The 15,348-nt window shown below is 51.5% G+C and overlaps 6 protein-coding genes across 6 annotated transcripts; 1 reads left to right on the top strand and 5 right to left on the bottom strand.

Annotated features, from left to right (window-relative positions):
• Positions 1-416: 416 nt before the first annotated feature.
• Positions 417-4,049, bottom strand: N7474_007310 (uncharacterized protein; the record flags this gene model as incomplete). The annotated part of the gene is made up of 2 exons (XM_057198720.1): positions 417-3,175; positions 3,227-4,049. 2 exons carry the CDS (start codon positions 4,047-4,049, stop codon positions 417-419), a joined length of 3,582 nt encoding a protein of 1,193 aa, XP_057052160.1.
• A 239-nt stretch (positions 4,050-4,288) lies between these two features.
• On the bottom strand, positions 4,289-6,554 carry N7474_007309 (putative HMG box transcriptional regulator; the record flags this gene model as incomplete). Its single annotated transcript, XM_057198719.1, has 3 exons — positions 4,289-5,812; positions 5,862-6,007; positions 6,125-6,554. 3 exons carry the CDS (start codon positions 6,552-6,554, stop codon positions 4,289-4,291), a joined length of 2,100 nt encoding a protein of 699 aa, XP_057052159.1.
• Positions 6,555-8,067: 1,513 nt separating this feature from the next.
• On the bottom strand, positions 8,068-8,711 carry N7474_007308 (uncharacterized protein; the record flags this gene model as incomplete). Its single annotated transcript, XM_057198718.1, has 4 exons — positions 8,068-8,164; positions 8,210-8,378; positions 8,435-8,470; positions 8,630-8,711. 4 exons carry the CDS (start codon positions 8,709-8,711, stop codon positions 8,068-8,070), a joined length of 384 nt encoding a protein of 127 aa, XP_057052158.1.
• A 2,751-nt stretch (positions 8,712-11,462) lies between these two features.
• N7474_007307 (40S ribosomal eS6 domain-containing protein) lies at positions 11,463-12,614 on the top strand (the record flags this gene model as incomplete). The annotated part of the gene is made up of 5 exons (XM_057198717.1): positions 11,463-11,687; positions 11,804-11,876; positions 11,958-11,978; positions 12,048-12,465; positions 12,518-12,614. Coding segments are annotated over 5 exons (834 nt in total), but the record flags the coding sequence as incomplete, so codon positions are not given.
• A 1,082-nt stretch (positions 12,615-13,696) lies between these two features.
• On the bottom strand, positions 13,697-14,497 carry N7474_007306 (ribose-phosphate diphosphokinase; the record flags this gene model as incomplete). Its single annotated transcript, XM_057198716.1, has 2 exons — positions 13,697-14,123; positions 14,187-14,497. 2 exons carry the CDS (start codon positions 14,495-14,497, stop codon positions 13,697-13,699), a joined length of 738 nt encoding a protein of 245 aa, XP_057052156.1.
• A 192-nt stretch (positions 14,498-14,689) lies between these two features.
• On the bottom strand, positions 14,690-15,317 carry N7474_007305 (uncharacterized protein; the record flags this gene model as incomplete). The annotated part of the gene is made up of 2 exons (XM_057198715.1): positions 14,690-14,798; positions 15,241-15,317. The coding sequence occupies 2 exons, from the start codon at positions 15,315-15,317 to the stop codon at positions 14,690-14,692; spliced, it is 186 nt and encodes a 61-aa protein (XP_057052155.1).
• Positions 15,318-15,348: the final 31 nt, after the last annotated feature.

Below are 15,348 nucleotides of genomic sequence, written 5' to 3'. Positions count from 1 at the left end.
GAGCAGACTTTTTGCCCTTTTGAAGTCATTGTGGGTGTACGTAGTGAAATATAGAATTTGGGACTCTCTCTTGTCGAATGGAAAAGTTCCAGGGCGAAGTTGGTCGAAGTAAATCCGAATCAGAGACTGACTTGGCGCTTTACCGTTTAAATGAAACAAATCCTGGCCACCAGGTTACAAGATGATCTAATAAACGTTTTTATATGGATGAGAGGTACATGTTTGAGAATTGGGACAATTGGCACATTATATGTATAAAAAGACGCCAAATTGCACAGGGTATAACCGGTTCCCAAGCTAACTGGAAGTGGAACCCCATAGGTCCAACATATATCAATTGCCTTGGCGCCACTGCTATGATTCGTCCAAGCCAGTCCAGTACCAAAAATGATCAATCCAAAACAATGAAACAAACACTACGGCCCAAATAAGGAGACCCGCCTGTTGGGGCTGTTCACCCCTCCCACCGGAAATGGCGATGAAGAATCCACAGACCTCTCTGCAGTCAAGTCACTGACAGAAAATGAAACAGCTTTCCTTGCATTATCTGGTTCCGCCGCGGGTGAAGGAACCGGTGATGGAGACGAATAAACGGGAGGAACGGTCTCGACGACCTCCACGTTCTCGGCAAAGCTGATTTTTGGCCCTTTTTGAGGAGCCCGGTCTGGATCTGCATCAGACCCCACAGCAGCAGAACGGGGCCGCTTCAGAGTACGTGGCACTGGATGCGCCTCGTCGTCCGGGATCGGCAGTCGGTGCCGATCAAAGAAGCCCGTCGGGTGCTCGAGGTATGCTGCTGCCGTGGAAGACTCGTCCGACAGGGAAAGAAATGGTTCTTTCTGAATGATATCGCTCATGGTATTGTCGTCCAACAGATTTTTCTCTGCCTGCTGCATCTCCGCCTCAGACATCTCCTTGCGACGGCGCAGCATTCGGTCTTCCAGTGTATCCCGCAACACGAGAGTTTCCACGTACACGGGTCGCGTTTGTCCTATTCGATGCGCGCGCTTGATTGCTTGACTTTCAATAGTTGGCTGCCAGATGGGATTGACAATAAAGACTCGCGATGCCTGTGCGATATGGAGGCCGTGCGACGCCTGCCGCAGGTCCATAAGAAGAACGCGCACTATCTCTGACTCGCGGAATAACTTCAGGTATTCGGTTCGGAGTTCGGGCTTCAATGTGCTCGCGTAGATGCGGAATTCAACGCCCAGAAGCTCCAGACCTTCAGCAATCCAATATGCCGAGTTGTGATTGTCGTAAAAAATGATGATTTTTTCGGTGTCTTGAAATTTCACCACTTGGTCTAGCAAGTATGTCAGCTTGGCTGAGGCCGTGGCTAGCAGGCGCGTTTGCTTCAGTGGCGAATTTTCAGGCAGTTCCAGGAAGATGTTCTTTTCAAATGTCTTCTTTGGGGTTTTGCTGCTTTGTGATTTGGAGCTTTGGATTAATGTACCCTGGGTTTCTGCTGCATCTGCTGACTCTGGTTTTCCCTTGCGAGTGACATTGTCGCGCTTCTCCAGATCCCGACGAACCTTGATACCAGCGCCCGCGAGACCTTCAGCAGGATCATAGGATCGAAGATGCTGTGCAACAAACTGCTGTGCATGACGAGCCTGAGTGATACCGATGAGCATTGGCTCTTGTTGCGCTCGATCAGAATCAAGCGCCCACAGGGCTCGAGAGTGATCCGGGAACTTCTCCACGAAGATCCCAAGTTCGTGCAATTGCTTAAAGGCATGCCAACTTCCACAGTTCATTGCTAGACGGGCGATCTCAATCCCATGCATTAATCTCCCCACATCTTCTTGGGCTACCGGTTCTTGCTTGTCATTTTTTTTGTTCAAATATTTCACTGCATGATCCACTGTGTCTTGGACATCCACATCCGAGCCCGCCCACCAGAATCCAGCCTGGCGCAAGTTATTAATGGTCTGGGTGAGATGGTTCCGGTTACTTTTGTTGAACATATAATCAGGACCCTGGCGCTCGGAGGTAATAGAATTGACCGCCAGACCGAAAAGAAAAAGATTGATCGACAATTTGTCATGGAATGTCGGTTCCAGATAGACCACCCGATTGTAGAGCTTGGGCAGTGTCATTTCAGAATTAATCGTTCTAAGCCGATGTCGCACGACCAAACTCTGGAGGGTCGCGCGAAGTGACGTTGATTTGCGCCTCTTGCCATCAGGCCCAATCGGTTTTATGTATCTGGTCCAGTCGGCGGGATCGTCGGCGCGGGAGTTGGACCAAGGTTTCAAGTCAAGGAATTCGATGACGATGCGCCGAAGCCTATCCAAATCCTTGAGCTCGTTTTCGACTGCGTTCCCAGTCTTCTTTCGAACTTGCAGTGCAGCGGCGGTAATATCTTCGGAATCGGCAGTTTCTGTATCGCTGGTGTTCACCTCCTGTGAGGCGAGACTGATTTCTACTCCGTAGAGTCCCGTGGATGGGGTACCAGATATAATCCATCGACGCTCAATATGCAACTGGTTCAGCATATGCATCATGTTCGTTTTGGAGCCAGAACCAGCCACTCCGTGACCTTCATCCACGATGACTCGGAGCCAATGCAGTTCGGTTAGTGGTGAATTAACCTGTATGAATGTATTGCGTCGATTATTGATCACCTCGCCAGCTTCTCGCTCGAATCGTGTCTTTGAGAAGAGCACAATATCAAAATCCAACAGTTGACTCGCGGGGGGTGTCACATCAGATCCCGAACGAAGAACCAAGACCTTCAGGCCTTCCGTATGCGTGCAAATCTCTCGCTCCCAGTGGTCCACCAAGTTGGGCGGAACGACCACGAGAGTTCCAGTACAGAGTCTGATCCGCTTGGCTGGCGGTCGAGGATAAGACGTGCTGTGTCGACCCTGATATCTAGTCTGATGCGGGGGGATCTCATATGATCCACAGTGTAGCTCGCATGCCTTGACGCAGCGGCCGAAGAAAACACCCTGTTGCTTCAGGGTCTCAAAGTGGCTCTTCCACGGCAAGGAAAGTCGACCCGCTGCTGCGGCCGCCATGTCGACGAGAGAACCCGTCGTGTCTCTGACAGGGTGAAACCCATGATCTTGGTACTGTATTGGAACTTTGGGGAAATGTCCACGAGTAGCAAGGATAACCGCAAGACAGATCAGCGTTTTCCCACAGCCCATAGTCTCCGCCAGAATACCTAATAGACGGTTAGTTGACAACCATGAATTTTCAACTATCTCAAACTTACCACCACAAGCCTCAGAGTACAGTCTAGGCTCACGAACAATACTTCCATCCTCTTTGTCATAGTAGTACTCCAGCCCAGTGGGACTCTGCCATGCCTGCAGGCGGGGGTCGAGTGTTTGGAAGGGTTGTGCCTCACGCTGCACCATGGTTGCAGCGGACCGACGCTGGTATGTATAAAGAAAAGTTTTGAGACCCAGCACCGTCGGTGGAATGGTCTCTGCCAATAAATCCTCCATGGCCTGTTGGGAATGGGTCTCCTTCATAGCTTCCACCCGCGGATTGGGATCCTGAAGCGTATTAAAGATATACCACAGAGACTCATCTTCAGCGCTATCTGTTATCCCCAATTCTGCACTGTGTGGGGGACATCGACCCTCCCATGCTTCACATGATCGATCAATCCTGGACATGAGAACCTTCAAAGCGTGTCTCAGTTTGGTACTCGAGCGAGGGATCAATGAGCGAGCTAGATCATCGGGGAGGACGTAAACCCTAACATAATCTCCGTCATTGCGACTGCGGGTGCGGATCCAGTTGTGTTTCTCGAGCGTTGAGACCTCGGCCTCTGGGAATTGCCCTTCCTGGGCCAGCGATTTCCCTAGAACTCCCACAGGAATGTACAGAACGAGATCATCGGATGATTCATCTTGCTGGAAAGTGTCCAGTGCGGGTGAGTGGCCAGCAATGGGCGTCGAATTTGATGACTTGATCGGTGTGGAGACCCCGGGCGAAGCGGAAGTCGTCGACGAAGCGGGCGACGAGGATTCGCCGAATTTGACTAGCCCTTCGGAATCGGGTCCTTTCTGAAGCACAGCCCCCTGCATGCTCCATATGCCAGGAAAGAGATGGTCTGGCGCGGTTGCAAGAATGGTTGGCAAGTGACAGATGCGACGACTGATAAGCCGAGATAAGGAGGCAGTTTCTCACCGCCCTCCTATCGGGCTTTCCTTCATTCTTAATTGATTCTCTTAACAACAACAATAAAAAAAGAGACGTGGGCGCCACACAAAGCTCTAGTTTCTTTAGACCATAAAGGACAGAAACATCCTAATTACAAATACGATCACTGTGTGAGATAATCTTCAATCTCAAATCCAACCCGCTTCAGCGCCTTCTCCTCCAGCTCCCTAGGAGTGCCAACCACCTTCCGCAGCACGACTGTGCGTGCATCCTGCAATCGGATCTCAACCGGGTTCCCGCCTACACCATCCAGTTCCTCCCGGGTGCACTCGCGGATGTACACTGTGATATCAGGCCCAACGCACGCGCGCCACAGGGATGCCATCCACTGCCAATGGTCGAGCGGCGCATAGGCATCGGCGATTGGAATTGAGCACGCGAACGCGTCCGCCGTGCTGAGCTGGTATCTCGGTACCAGAGAGACTGGGACGGCGCAGTGATGGCTAGCTGGCGTACCCGAGGACATCACGCTGCCCTCGGAGCCGTTCTCGCTCGACTGCGCCGGTGAGTGAATCTGCATGTTGGCGGTCTTGGGAATGATAGTCTTCGGCGACATGCCCGAATGGGTAGACTCTTCGTCTGTCGTTGTGGATTTGCCATCGGAAGAGTCTGCAGATGAGGCTGACTTGACAAAAGTGATCACCTCGTCAGAGACGCGGTGCCACGCGGAAATGGTGTTGAGATATTCCACTGTTCCATCACCCATCTGGCCGGCCTCGGGGCCTCCTTGCCGCGGGGCCTGGATCTCGGGTCCCTCGAAGACGCGAACCTGATACTTGGCTTCCTTTTTGAGAAGGCGCTCCAGATACTCCACGGCGATCCGGACCAGTTCTGGATCTTGGCCATCGACAGCGATGACGGGACCTCGGCTTTGTGGGTTGGTCTCGCGAAAGGATGGCACAAGAGGAGGCGAGATCTTAGCGAGAACTTTGATTTTATTCAGCGGAGATATCGTCATCACGGTAGCCTCGACGCTGGGCGGTCCGTCTTGTGACTCTGGTGTCGTGGGTGTCATCGCCAGAGTAGTCGTTTGCAGCGGCGGGAGCTTCAGGCTAGGATCGGGATGTCCCTGGGCCGACACACTCCCATAAGGCCTCGGAGGATGAAGAATGGGAAACACGTTGCGTGGTGGCGCCATGTCGGAACGGGCACTATATGGTGAGATGGAATGTGGTGACTCGGGGCTTCTGTCTCGGTGAGATGGCAGACTGGGCTTGAAGGGGCCCTGGTGGGCCACTCGGCGGCGCTTGTTGTCTGGTGATCGACCTCCGTTCTCTTCCCATTGACGCGGGCGTGTTGCCCGCGCGTCTGCAGGTTCGACTTTGATTGGCTTTGGGACTGGGTCTTTCTCTCGGCCGTGTGAGCTCTGCATGGCGAGTGCGTTGGGATGTGCTGAAGGCCCCGAGAAGCTCGATGCTCGGTATGCGGCGCCGTTTGTTGGAGTAAACGGTGTCATTGGAGAAGACGGTGCATTCATGACACGGCCTCCGCATCGGTTGCAGGTCGACGCACCCGATGGGTTGTGACTGATTCCCGAGGTAGAATTGCGAGAGCTTCCATCCCGGCCATACCGCCGGGGCTGGTACCGGTAGTCTGGATATTGCTGCTGATGACGTGCTTTTTCTTCCTGGACCAGAATGAGCCATGGGCAAACTAATGTCTAGTGAATGACTTACCTCGGCCAGTGCCTTCCACTTACTCTTCTCCTCCTCTGAGAGTGATCTCCACTGCTCCCCGATGATCTTGGAGATCTCCGGGTTCGCCAGACCAGGGTTGTGAGCCACAACTACAGCCTGATAGTGCTGACGATACAAGATAAACGCTGAAAAAAAAAAGAGTATTAGCAGAGACTCATCAGGCGCCGAACATGCTAAATTCAAGAAAACAAAAATGCACTTGCCAGGGTCAATGGACAACGGCGCGGACATCATCGACTCACCATTACGAGGCCGTGGGATCTTCGGATCCGGCTGGCAGAGACAAAATTGGATTGTATTATCTTTCTGCTTGACGGGACTGGTGCTGCTGGCCGAGGACGAGGACCGCTCGCGAATGGGCAGTTCCTTGATGCTGGTCATCGGTCCGGCCTTGGATCCCTTTGGCGAGGGGATCTTTTCCATACTCCTGATAGAGGACATCGGTTGGTGCGCGTACGGCACTCCATGAGAATCTTCGGCATACCTGTAAGTAGACCTCCCAACCGGACCACAGTCAGTGTGGTACCGGTCCACAGGCGACTTTGCTCTGGGCACGTCGTCCTTCATGATCTTGTGGTCGAGGAGATTGCTGGTCGCCGGTCTAGGCAGAGGGACTTGAGCGGACTCATAGCGCAGAGCAGCAGGATTGGGGAGGACTCGATCGTAAGACATTTATTAATATTTTTCTTCCCTCCCACTTGAGGAGAAGAACAAAGAAAGAGAGCAAATCCACGTAATGAAACCAGTTTGTGGAAGGAGGTGTAATCAAAGGAACAAGAGTGTCACAAGGGTCGGGCTCGAAAGTATAGCCACCAACCCCCATGAGAATAAAGAGAGGAAAGAAAGAAATAAGCGAAACGAGGAGAAGGTAGGCGGGGAGATCAAGTATGTAATGGTGATCCAAAAAGAGACAGAGAGAGAGAGACAAAGAAAATCAGCCTCCAATACCAAATATCCAGGCGAGACAAAGAAACAACCGGGGGTTAAAGAACAGGACCAGCAAGTATAGGCGTGGTCCAGCTTCCGCGTGGTCAGGCGTTTGGGCAGGCCGATGCTCAATTCTTTCTTTTTGATTCCTTTTTTTGGCCCCGATAACATTAATCCCTGCTGGTTGTGGTGGCTGTCGGGTATGGGACAATAGATCATCAATGGGCGCGTTGCGATCCAGACCGAGCCAACCGAGAGGGAAAAAGTCACTACAAGGGCCCTCAAGCGCTTTGTTATACCTAGTGCTAGCGTACTCTAGTGACAGGCCCAAGGCCCCTGAACCAAGAACCCTGCGACCCGGGCTATGGCACAGTACCTTTTTTCTTGATTGCTCCTCTAAGTGTTGAGGTCACTAGGGTATTATTATCCATGGATTGTCGCTCGTGTTTCGGCAATTAGTTACATAATTAGGACAGGCTCGGTAATACGACCGTAGAAGAAAGGGAAAAAAAAAGTGTGGTCGACTCATCATTGTTTTCTTTGTCTCCGGATGCGGCGACCCGTGGCTTGTCTCGCGCGCTGCCCGTGCCGTGATTGGCCGGTGTCGACCCGTCGAGACAAAGACGGCTGCGGCAAACACTGGCGCTGTGCCTGAAAGGGAATGAGTGAGCAATAGTCCGATAGGGAATAGGCAGGCTGCGTTGGTTAATTGGTGGTGATAGTTAGTGGTTAGGCGGAGGAGAGAGGGAGGAAATGTGTCGGGAATGTCAACTGCCATGTGCCCCAAGCTCATCCCTCGCGTCAGGCAAACTGAATGATTGCAATGCCCACCAATGTTTCTGATCGCCCTGACACCCGTCTCCGCTGCGGGAATCTGGCAAAGATGATCTCATTCATCCCGTCGATCGCTTCTCCACAAGGGGGTGTCGACTCGCGTTGCAGTGAAGAGGAAAAAAGGCTCGAGGGTGGTATTGTTGCGACTGGCTCTCTCCCGAAACTTGTCTAGTGCTCTGTCAGAGAGGTTCCAGACCGGATGGTTTTACATCAGCTACAGTGCTACGGTGCCCTTTCCTTATTGATCTTCAGGATCCAGAACATTGTTCCGGGCTGGAACACGGCCATCCACGCCGCAACAGGTAAGCCGTGGGCGCTGAGACCAAGCGTTGGATTTTCGGGTACAGACTAATCCAGTGTGTATATATTTTTTGCATCAATCCATGACAATGTCTGAGATGCAAGGTCCCGTTGGCTGTGGGCTTCATCTGTATAGTTTCTCGTTCACCAACACGCCGTCAAACGCATGGAGGACTGCTATGGCCATCACCTGGTGCACCGATGGGCCAAGAATGTCGTTCCTGTCGAAAAGACTTAGCAATGGTAGGGAAGGGCAGTCGGTTTACCGGAACAAGTACTTGTCAGGGTCCTCACACGGTTTCTTCACCTTTGACATCATGACCTGTACTCCGGTTTCAACACAGGGGTCAACGACATTCTCCCATCCTGGGTCCTGGTTCTTCCCCAATCCGTTCTCTGCCTCGATAACCCACCGCGTAGAGCTGGTAGACTCGACTGCGATTCATCATGACAACATGAGCGTCAAAGATATATGGCACTACGACCCCAACCGGCAGCCACTTCACGCAGCTTCTGGTCCCAACATTCTAGGATCCTCAGTTAGTCTTTGTAATAATCACCCACCACGGATTTGACCGCGGGCAGGAAAGTCACGTCGACCGTCTGCGTCAAAATGACCTTGAGGTGCGTCGAGCTCGGTTCCTCACACAGCAGATCCATCTAGTCCATGAGCTTGGTAATGCGACGGTCAACGAAGGTAGTTGCCTCGCCGTTCTTTTCTGAGACGAGGCTCCAGATCTCCCAGACACGGAAGCCCGCGATGGACATGGTGTGATCTCGGCGCGGGCGAATTGAGTCTTCGGACAGACCCGTGAGCAGCTGGGACTCGGCAGCCAGCCAGCCAGCCTTGGACCTGGGCCTTGAAATCGGGGATTTGCAACTGAGACAACTAGCCTAAGCCTTTTAGTTGGTCATTATCCACAACCGCGCAGACATATTTGCCTCTGAGTATTGAGTGGGCTGTCTGTGCGAGATACTCTTGGTGGCATGAGACCTGTGGCTGTCAGACAGCAACTCATTTGTGCATGTTCCCGGCACATTGTTTCTCCTGCGGGAGGGATGGGGATGACCATCATTACTATCGGACACAGCCGATCAGTCTAGGTCTTTCCCTGGGCTCCCTCGGTGTCATTATCGTTCCAGGAGTCCCCGAAGACCACCAATCGGTGCTCGAATGCTTGGCTGTCTGGAACTTTGGCGTTGCCACTAGAACTATGTCGACAAGGTTTGCAAACTTTTGCCGTCCGGCACATGCCACTTCTGGGAAGGTCTCAACTGAGAAGTCGGCACGGGCTGTTCAGGAAACACCAGGTGGCAATTGGATGAGTCTGAAATGAATATAGCATGTATACCGAGCTCAAACCCCAGTATAGACCACCATGGAATGATTAACTTCAGCGCAAAACTCATCCTCGTCGACCTCGAGTATCTCGGATATAAGCTTACTTCAATCTATATCCGACGCTTGCCACTGTAAGCAGAAATATTCCCTTGCCGATATACTATAGACAGCGGCGCCCCAGTCTATGATTCCCGTGATAACATCACCGTTCACAATAATATTCCTTTGGTACAAATCACAAGCGTGAACACCCTTCTTTCATCCTGGCTATTCGATACAAGAATTCTCTCTACCAGAGGCCCATCTCTCTTCGTGAGCTGCGCGTTGGGTCTGGCGTAGCGAAGAGCCTCTACAACCCATTTATTGTATTCTGTTCTTGTTACTTTGCATCCCATGGATGCCGGAAGAGGACATCTTCGCATGGACCACCATTGATAGATCCGAGGACAGGTCCTTCTATCTGGCGCCATTCCTGGGTTTGTTTTGTTTGCATTGATTCCAGGTTTTAGGGAAACTTTTGTCGTTATCTGTGTACTATATACATGTTGCCGGGCTAGAATTCAGGATTTAGACTAACTTGTGAGGCCCCGAGGAAACCTGACTTTACGTTGAAAATAACATCGCCTGAGAATAGTTTTCTATACTTTAAACCATCTAAATACTTAAAACCTTGATAAGAGCCATTTCACTCCTTCAACTAGATGATCAGCAGCGACCTCCGTAGTGGATATCTCTGGGAAGATCCAGAAAGCATGCGGAAGTTCTGAATAAACATTGACTCGCACAGGGACCCTTTCAAACTCATTTATAAGCAAAGATACATAGGGAAAGAGAGCGCGTGCGTAACGTACCCTGCCTCATGAAGTGCATCCGCATAAGCCATGCCCTCGTCCCTGAGTGGATCACGGCCACAGATTTGGAAATATGCGGGAGAAATGTCATCAAATTGAGATGCAAGCACCGGAGAGACGGTTACGTGTGCTGTGTCTCCTGGCTGGTACCATCGCATGAACTGTTTCGTTGCGGGAGGGGTGAGAATGGCAGTGTCATGTATCTCATTCATACTTTTCAAACCTAAGTCAGTGTAATGCGGATCGCTTTGACAAAGTACGGGAATTCGCAGCAGCTGGCCTCGAATTTCAATGTCTCGTTGTTTGGCTCCTTGTGCTCAACACTGCTGCCTATATATCGATAGATCAGTAGGCTGGGATAGAAGTTTAAATTGCGTACCAGATTAGCCCCAGCGCTAGTACCGCCTGTAAGGACTTTATTTCTGTCACTTCGAATTTTTGCTGCACTTTCAACAGTCTGTGGCGGCGTATTGGTTAGATTGCGGTCAACGTATATTTGATGGACGGAGCCAGACATACCCATTTCAATGCATCCCATGCATCATTCAAGGCTGCTGGATATGGGTTTTCAGGCGCACTATGTTCGGTTAGCCGTGAGTGGTATATTAGACAGTGGTAAAATCTTACAGTCTGTAATCCGCACTCACTATCACCGGGGAGTTCCGCGCCCCGTCGGCAACCCGGCCGCCCAGGCTCCGAAAGGTGTCAACATATACATTGGATGATAGAAGGGGAGAATGCAAGGAAGGTGTTTTGACTTTCCTACTCATAACGATCCTAATGTTTATTGAATAATACTTCAATGAGATATATCGATTTGATAGTTCATTATCTGCCCATATATATATTTGAAGGCCACTTCCTTCAGAACTTCCGACCAAGACATTCAGATTGTCAGGGAAACCCACGAAGTAGAGATCACGATGTATATAGCATTGAACACCATGTATATCTTCTGGTGGAACCTAAAATATTTACCAATAATATACGAGCATGGAGTATGCCCCACTAGCCCGGCTCCTCGCTGTTCATACATAGATCTGAGTAATTGACAGTCCTCTGTGTGGGGTTATCATGCTGTGCACATACATACTCTCTTACTATGAACAATAAACAGAGCCGATAGCAAGTAACCCGTGGTCTCAAAGACCATCACGCGCAAAAGATGGACGGTATAGAAACACTGAGAGGCCAAGATGCTGATTATATCCCTTGAGGCCTGAGGCACCAACAACTGTGACGAACTCAGATGATCGCGAACAAAAATCACATGACCCCACAGCACATCTAAGCGACGCTGACTAAGAGCCCTACCCACGTGACCAGGGCTCGCACAACACGGTGACCCGCAGGCCCGAAAAAATAGTCCAAGCATTCTCTCCTTCGACCGCTACACCTTGTCGACCAACACCGCGCTACCGTCTTGACCGCGCAACCCCCGTCAAGATGAAGCTCAACATCTCCTACCCGGCCAATGGGTCTCAGAAAATCATCGAGGTCGACGATGAGCGCAAGCTCCGTCCCTTCATGGAGAAGCGCATGGGCACCGAAGTCAGCATCCCCCTTCAACCCCGACCTATATCATCACGCCACTGGCACACACGCACAAAAAATACACATGGCTACGAAATTGAGCATTGGCTGATTGGGATTTCTTTTTGGTTTAGGTTGTCGGTGACTCGCTCGGCGATGAGTTCAAGGGCTACCTGTTCAAGATCACCGGCGGTAACGACAAGCAAGGTACGACTACTCTTCGATGAAACTTTTGGGCAAAAAAAAAAATACAGAATCAAATGACTGACTGGTATTCTCAATAAACAGGTTTCCCCATGAAGCAGGGTGGTACGTTCCCGACTCGAAATTCCTAACCACAACAATCACACAAAAGCAAAAACTCACAGTTGCCCACAGTCCTCCTCCCCACCCGTACCCGTCTGCTCCTCGCCGACGGCCACAGCTGCTACCGCCCCCGCCGCACCGGTGAGCGTAAGCGCAAGTCCATCCGCGGTGGCATCACCGGTCAGGATCTTTCCGTCCTGGCTCTGGCCATCGTCAAGCAGGGCGAGGGCGAGCTCCCCGGCCTGACCGACACCGTCGTTCCCAAGCGCCTGGGCCCGAAGCGTGCCACCAAGATCCGCCGCTTCTTCGGTCTTGACAAGAAGGACGACGTCCGCCAGTTCGTCATCCGCCGCACTGTCTCCAAGGAGGGCAAGAAGGACTACACCAAGGCCCCCAACATCCAGCGTCTGGTCACTCCCCAGCGCCTGCAGCGCAAGCGTCACAGGATCGCCATCAAGCGCCGCCGCGCTGAGGCTGCCCGCGAGGCTGCGTAAGACACCTCTTCCCCCTCTACTCGGATATTTTATCTAACATTCAAATAGTAACGACTACGCCAAGCTCCTGGCCAACCGTGTCCACGAGGAGAAGGCCAAGCGTGACGAGCTCCGCAAGCGGAGGGCGTCCTCGATGCGCAAGTAAACCTCTCCACCCACGGAGTGATGGTTTTCTTCGGCGTCGATTAATGGGGATGCTTCACGTTCACTGGTGCTAAAATAGAAAAAGTTTTTGCCAGCGACGGGGAGGCATACATGGATGAAAAGAAAAGAAAAAAGGGAAAGGCGAAGACAGGGGGCTCGGGATTCTTTTGTGTGATGCCCGGCTCCAGGATGCTACGGTGGTTTCGTGGCCTTGAAAGAGGCGATGCATCTGTGTTGAACCTACCTTTTTTGTTGACAACCCTTTTTTGCGAATGGAGTGCATGCAATTTCAATCTGAGTGCTATGATATAATTCTGGGGTTTGATTTCGTAGACGCGTGGTGATACTATAGAGGCTGAAGGCGCCTGCCTTCAACGCTGGACCATCACAGTAAGTCTGATTCGTATTGACTTGATGGAGTGAGAAGGAATATCCAACCCAAGCCTGAATCAATCGTAATACTCCTCTAGCCTGACGACCATTGAAACAACTGCCTCGCCACTTATTGCTGCTCCTGTAAACTTCAGCGCAACCCCGAGCGGGCTGGTTGACCATTCTACGGTTGTCAACAGTTCCTATCGCAATTGTGCCTTAGCCCCTTGCTTTATTCGCATTATCTGTTCTCTCAGACCCCGCATTATCTGTTGCGGTCATGATACGACCGTACCTGAACGGAACCAAGGCTTGTGTGCCGATGCAACTCAGCTACTAGCTAGGGACGCTTATCCCCGTTCTGCACAGCAAGATTTGTATTCTTCTTGATGCCAAGCAAATCAACCCTCAGAACACACTGTTGTCACACAAGTCTATGCAAGTAAACGTACAGAAAGCAGCATAAAAGAGACAAAAAGCAATAGGCCATCGAAGGCATCTGGTTATGATCTACATATAGAGACAAGAGCAGTGCAAATAAACCATTGCAGCTGCGGTAGGGTAGGTAATGGAGACAGAAAATGTTTGGGAAACATGCAAGACAGTATCAGAGACACCCCAATAACGGGGGCGCCCGATCACACCAAAGAAAAAGGTCATAAGAATCGTATTTTGTCCAGGGAAAATGGCAGATTATTCGAGTTGCTCATTTTACGCAACAGCATGCGAGAACAAGAAACTAACCGACTCGCCATTATGCGTCCGCCGGCAAGCCTCCGCCAGCGTGGGGCTGATATCGATAGTCTCGATCTTGTCGCAAGCCTCCTTCTTCTCCTCGTGCGGAACGGTGTTGGTGACGACCAGACGGTTGAGACGGCTGCCGTTCAGGTTCTCGATGGCCTTGCCGGACAGAATGCCATGGACGACGATGGCGTTGACTTCCTTGGCACCATGCTGCATCACCGTGTCTGCGGCCTTGACCAGCGTGCCGCAGGTGTCGGCCATGTCGTCGACGATGATGGCAACCTTGTCCTTCACGTTGCCGACCAGGACCATGCGCGAGACCTCGTTCGGACGCGCGCGCTCCTTGTGAATCAGGGCGAATTGCAGATCGAGGCGGTCGGCGATACCGGTGGCTCTGAAGACATATGTTAGTAACAGAATGATCAATTCGGGAAGAACTTCAATTAAAAAAACTTACCGCTTGGCACCGCCGGCATCCGGACTGACGATGACGCAGTTGCTCACGTCCAGGTTTTCCCGAATCCACTTCAACATGCTGGGTTCGGCGTACAGGTTGTCGACTGGGACATTGAAGAAACCCTGGATCTGGCTGGCGTGGAGGTCCATGGTGATGACATGGTTGCACCCGGCGGTTTGGAGCATGTTGGCCATGAGCTTCGCCGTGATGGGCGCCCGGCTCTTGTCCTTCTTATCCTGGCGCGCGTAGGGGAAGTTGGGAATGACGGCGGTGATGCGGCGGGCGGAGGCGGTCTTGCAGGCGTTGATCATGATAAGCAGCTCCATGAGACCGTCGTTGATATCGTTGGGCCGTGTGGATTGCAGAATGAAAACTGGGAAAAACGAAAATTAGCGATAGTTCTTCTTCCCGCAAATAGATCACCATACCATCTTCGTCTCGCACACTCTCGCCAATAGTCACACTCGTCTCTTGGTTAGAATATTGCAGGACCATGATCTTGGTCAATTCGATGCCGAGTCTGATTCATAAACCGTTGTCAGCTGGTTGACATCCCCGACCCCCACGAAGCGGGCACCGTCTTCTTCAGTCTTCCCTATAGAGCACACATACCTGTCAGCCACGAGGTGGGCTAGCTCGGGGTGACTGTTGCCAGTCAAGAGCTTGATGGAGTTGGACGACATGGTGCGGGAGAGGTCTCTCTGGCGGATGTGAAGCGGGAGGAGTCGAGGGGGTGGTAGGGATGTGGGAAGGTATCCCAGCGAAGTGAACTAGAGCAAAGAGACACGCTTGTTCCTTCTTCTTCTGCTTTTCTCCAGTCAAGCAAAATCAATTATTCGCCCCGCAGTGACTTTTTTTTTGGCCATGATCCGCTCACCGCCCTTGGCAGATTAGATAAGCCTCTGCAAACGACATAACTTATAGACTACACAGAATTCCGCGAGTAAGACAAAATGGTTGATCTAGCATTTTTTCTGAAATAGACCATGGATCCCTAGTATAATACCACCGTTTACGAAAATCAACATTGAAATTGAATCAACAGTCTTCATACGAGGACACAATTGCATCGTTCTTCTGCTCCAGAAGAACGCCTGCCCTCGACATCCCTTCCGGGAATCGCGCGCTCATTATGGGCCTACAGAAGACCCGTGTTTTTCTA

This window comes from Penicillium riverlandense (assembly GCF_028828495.1).
Source record: "Penicillium riverlandense strain IBT 135883 chromosome Unknown utg000006l_segment0_segment0, whole genome shotgun sequence".
NCBI classification, from domain to species: Eukaryota; Fungi; Ascomycota; class Eurotiomycetes; order Eurotiales; family Aspergillaceae; genus Penicillium; species Penicillium riverlandense.
This window is presented reverse-complemented; position numbering and strand designations above follow the sequence as displayed.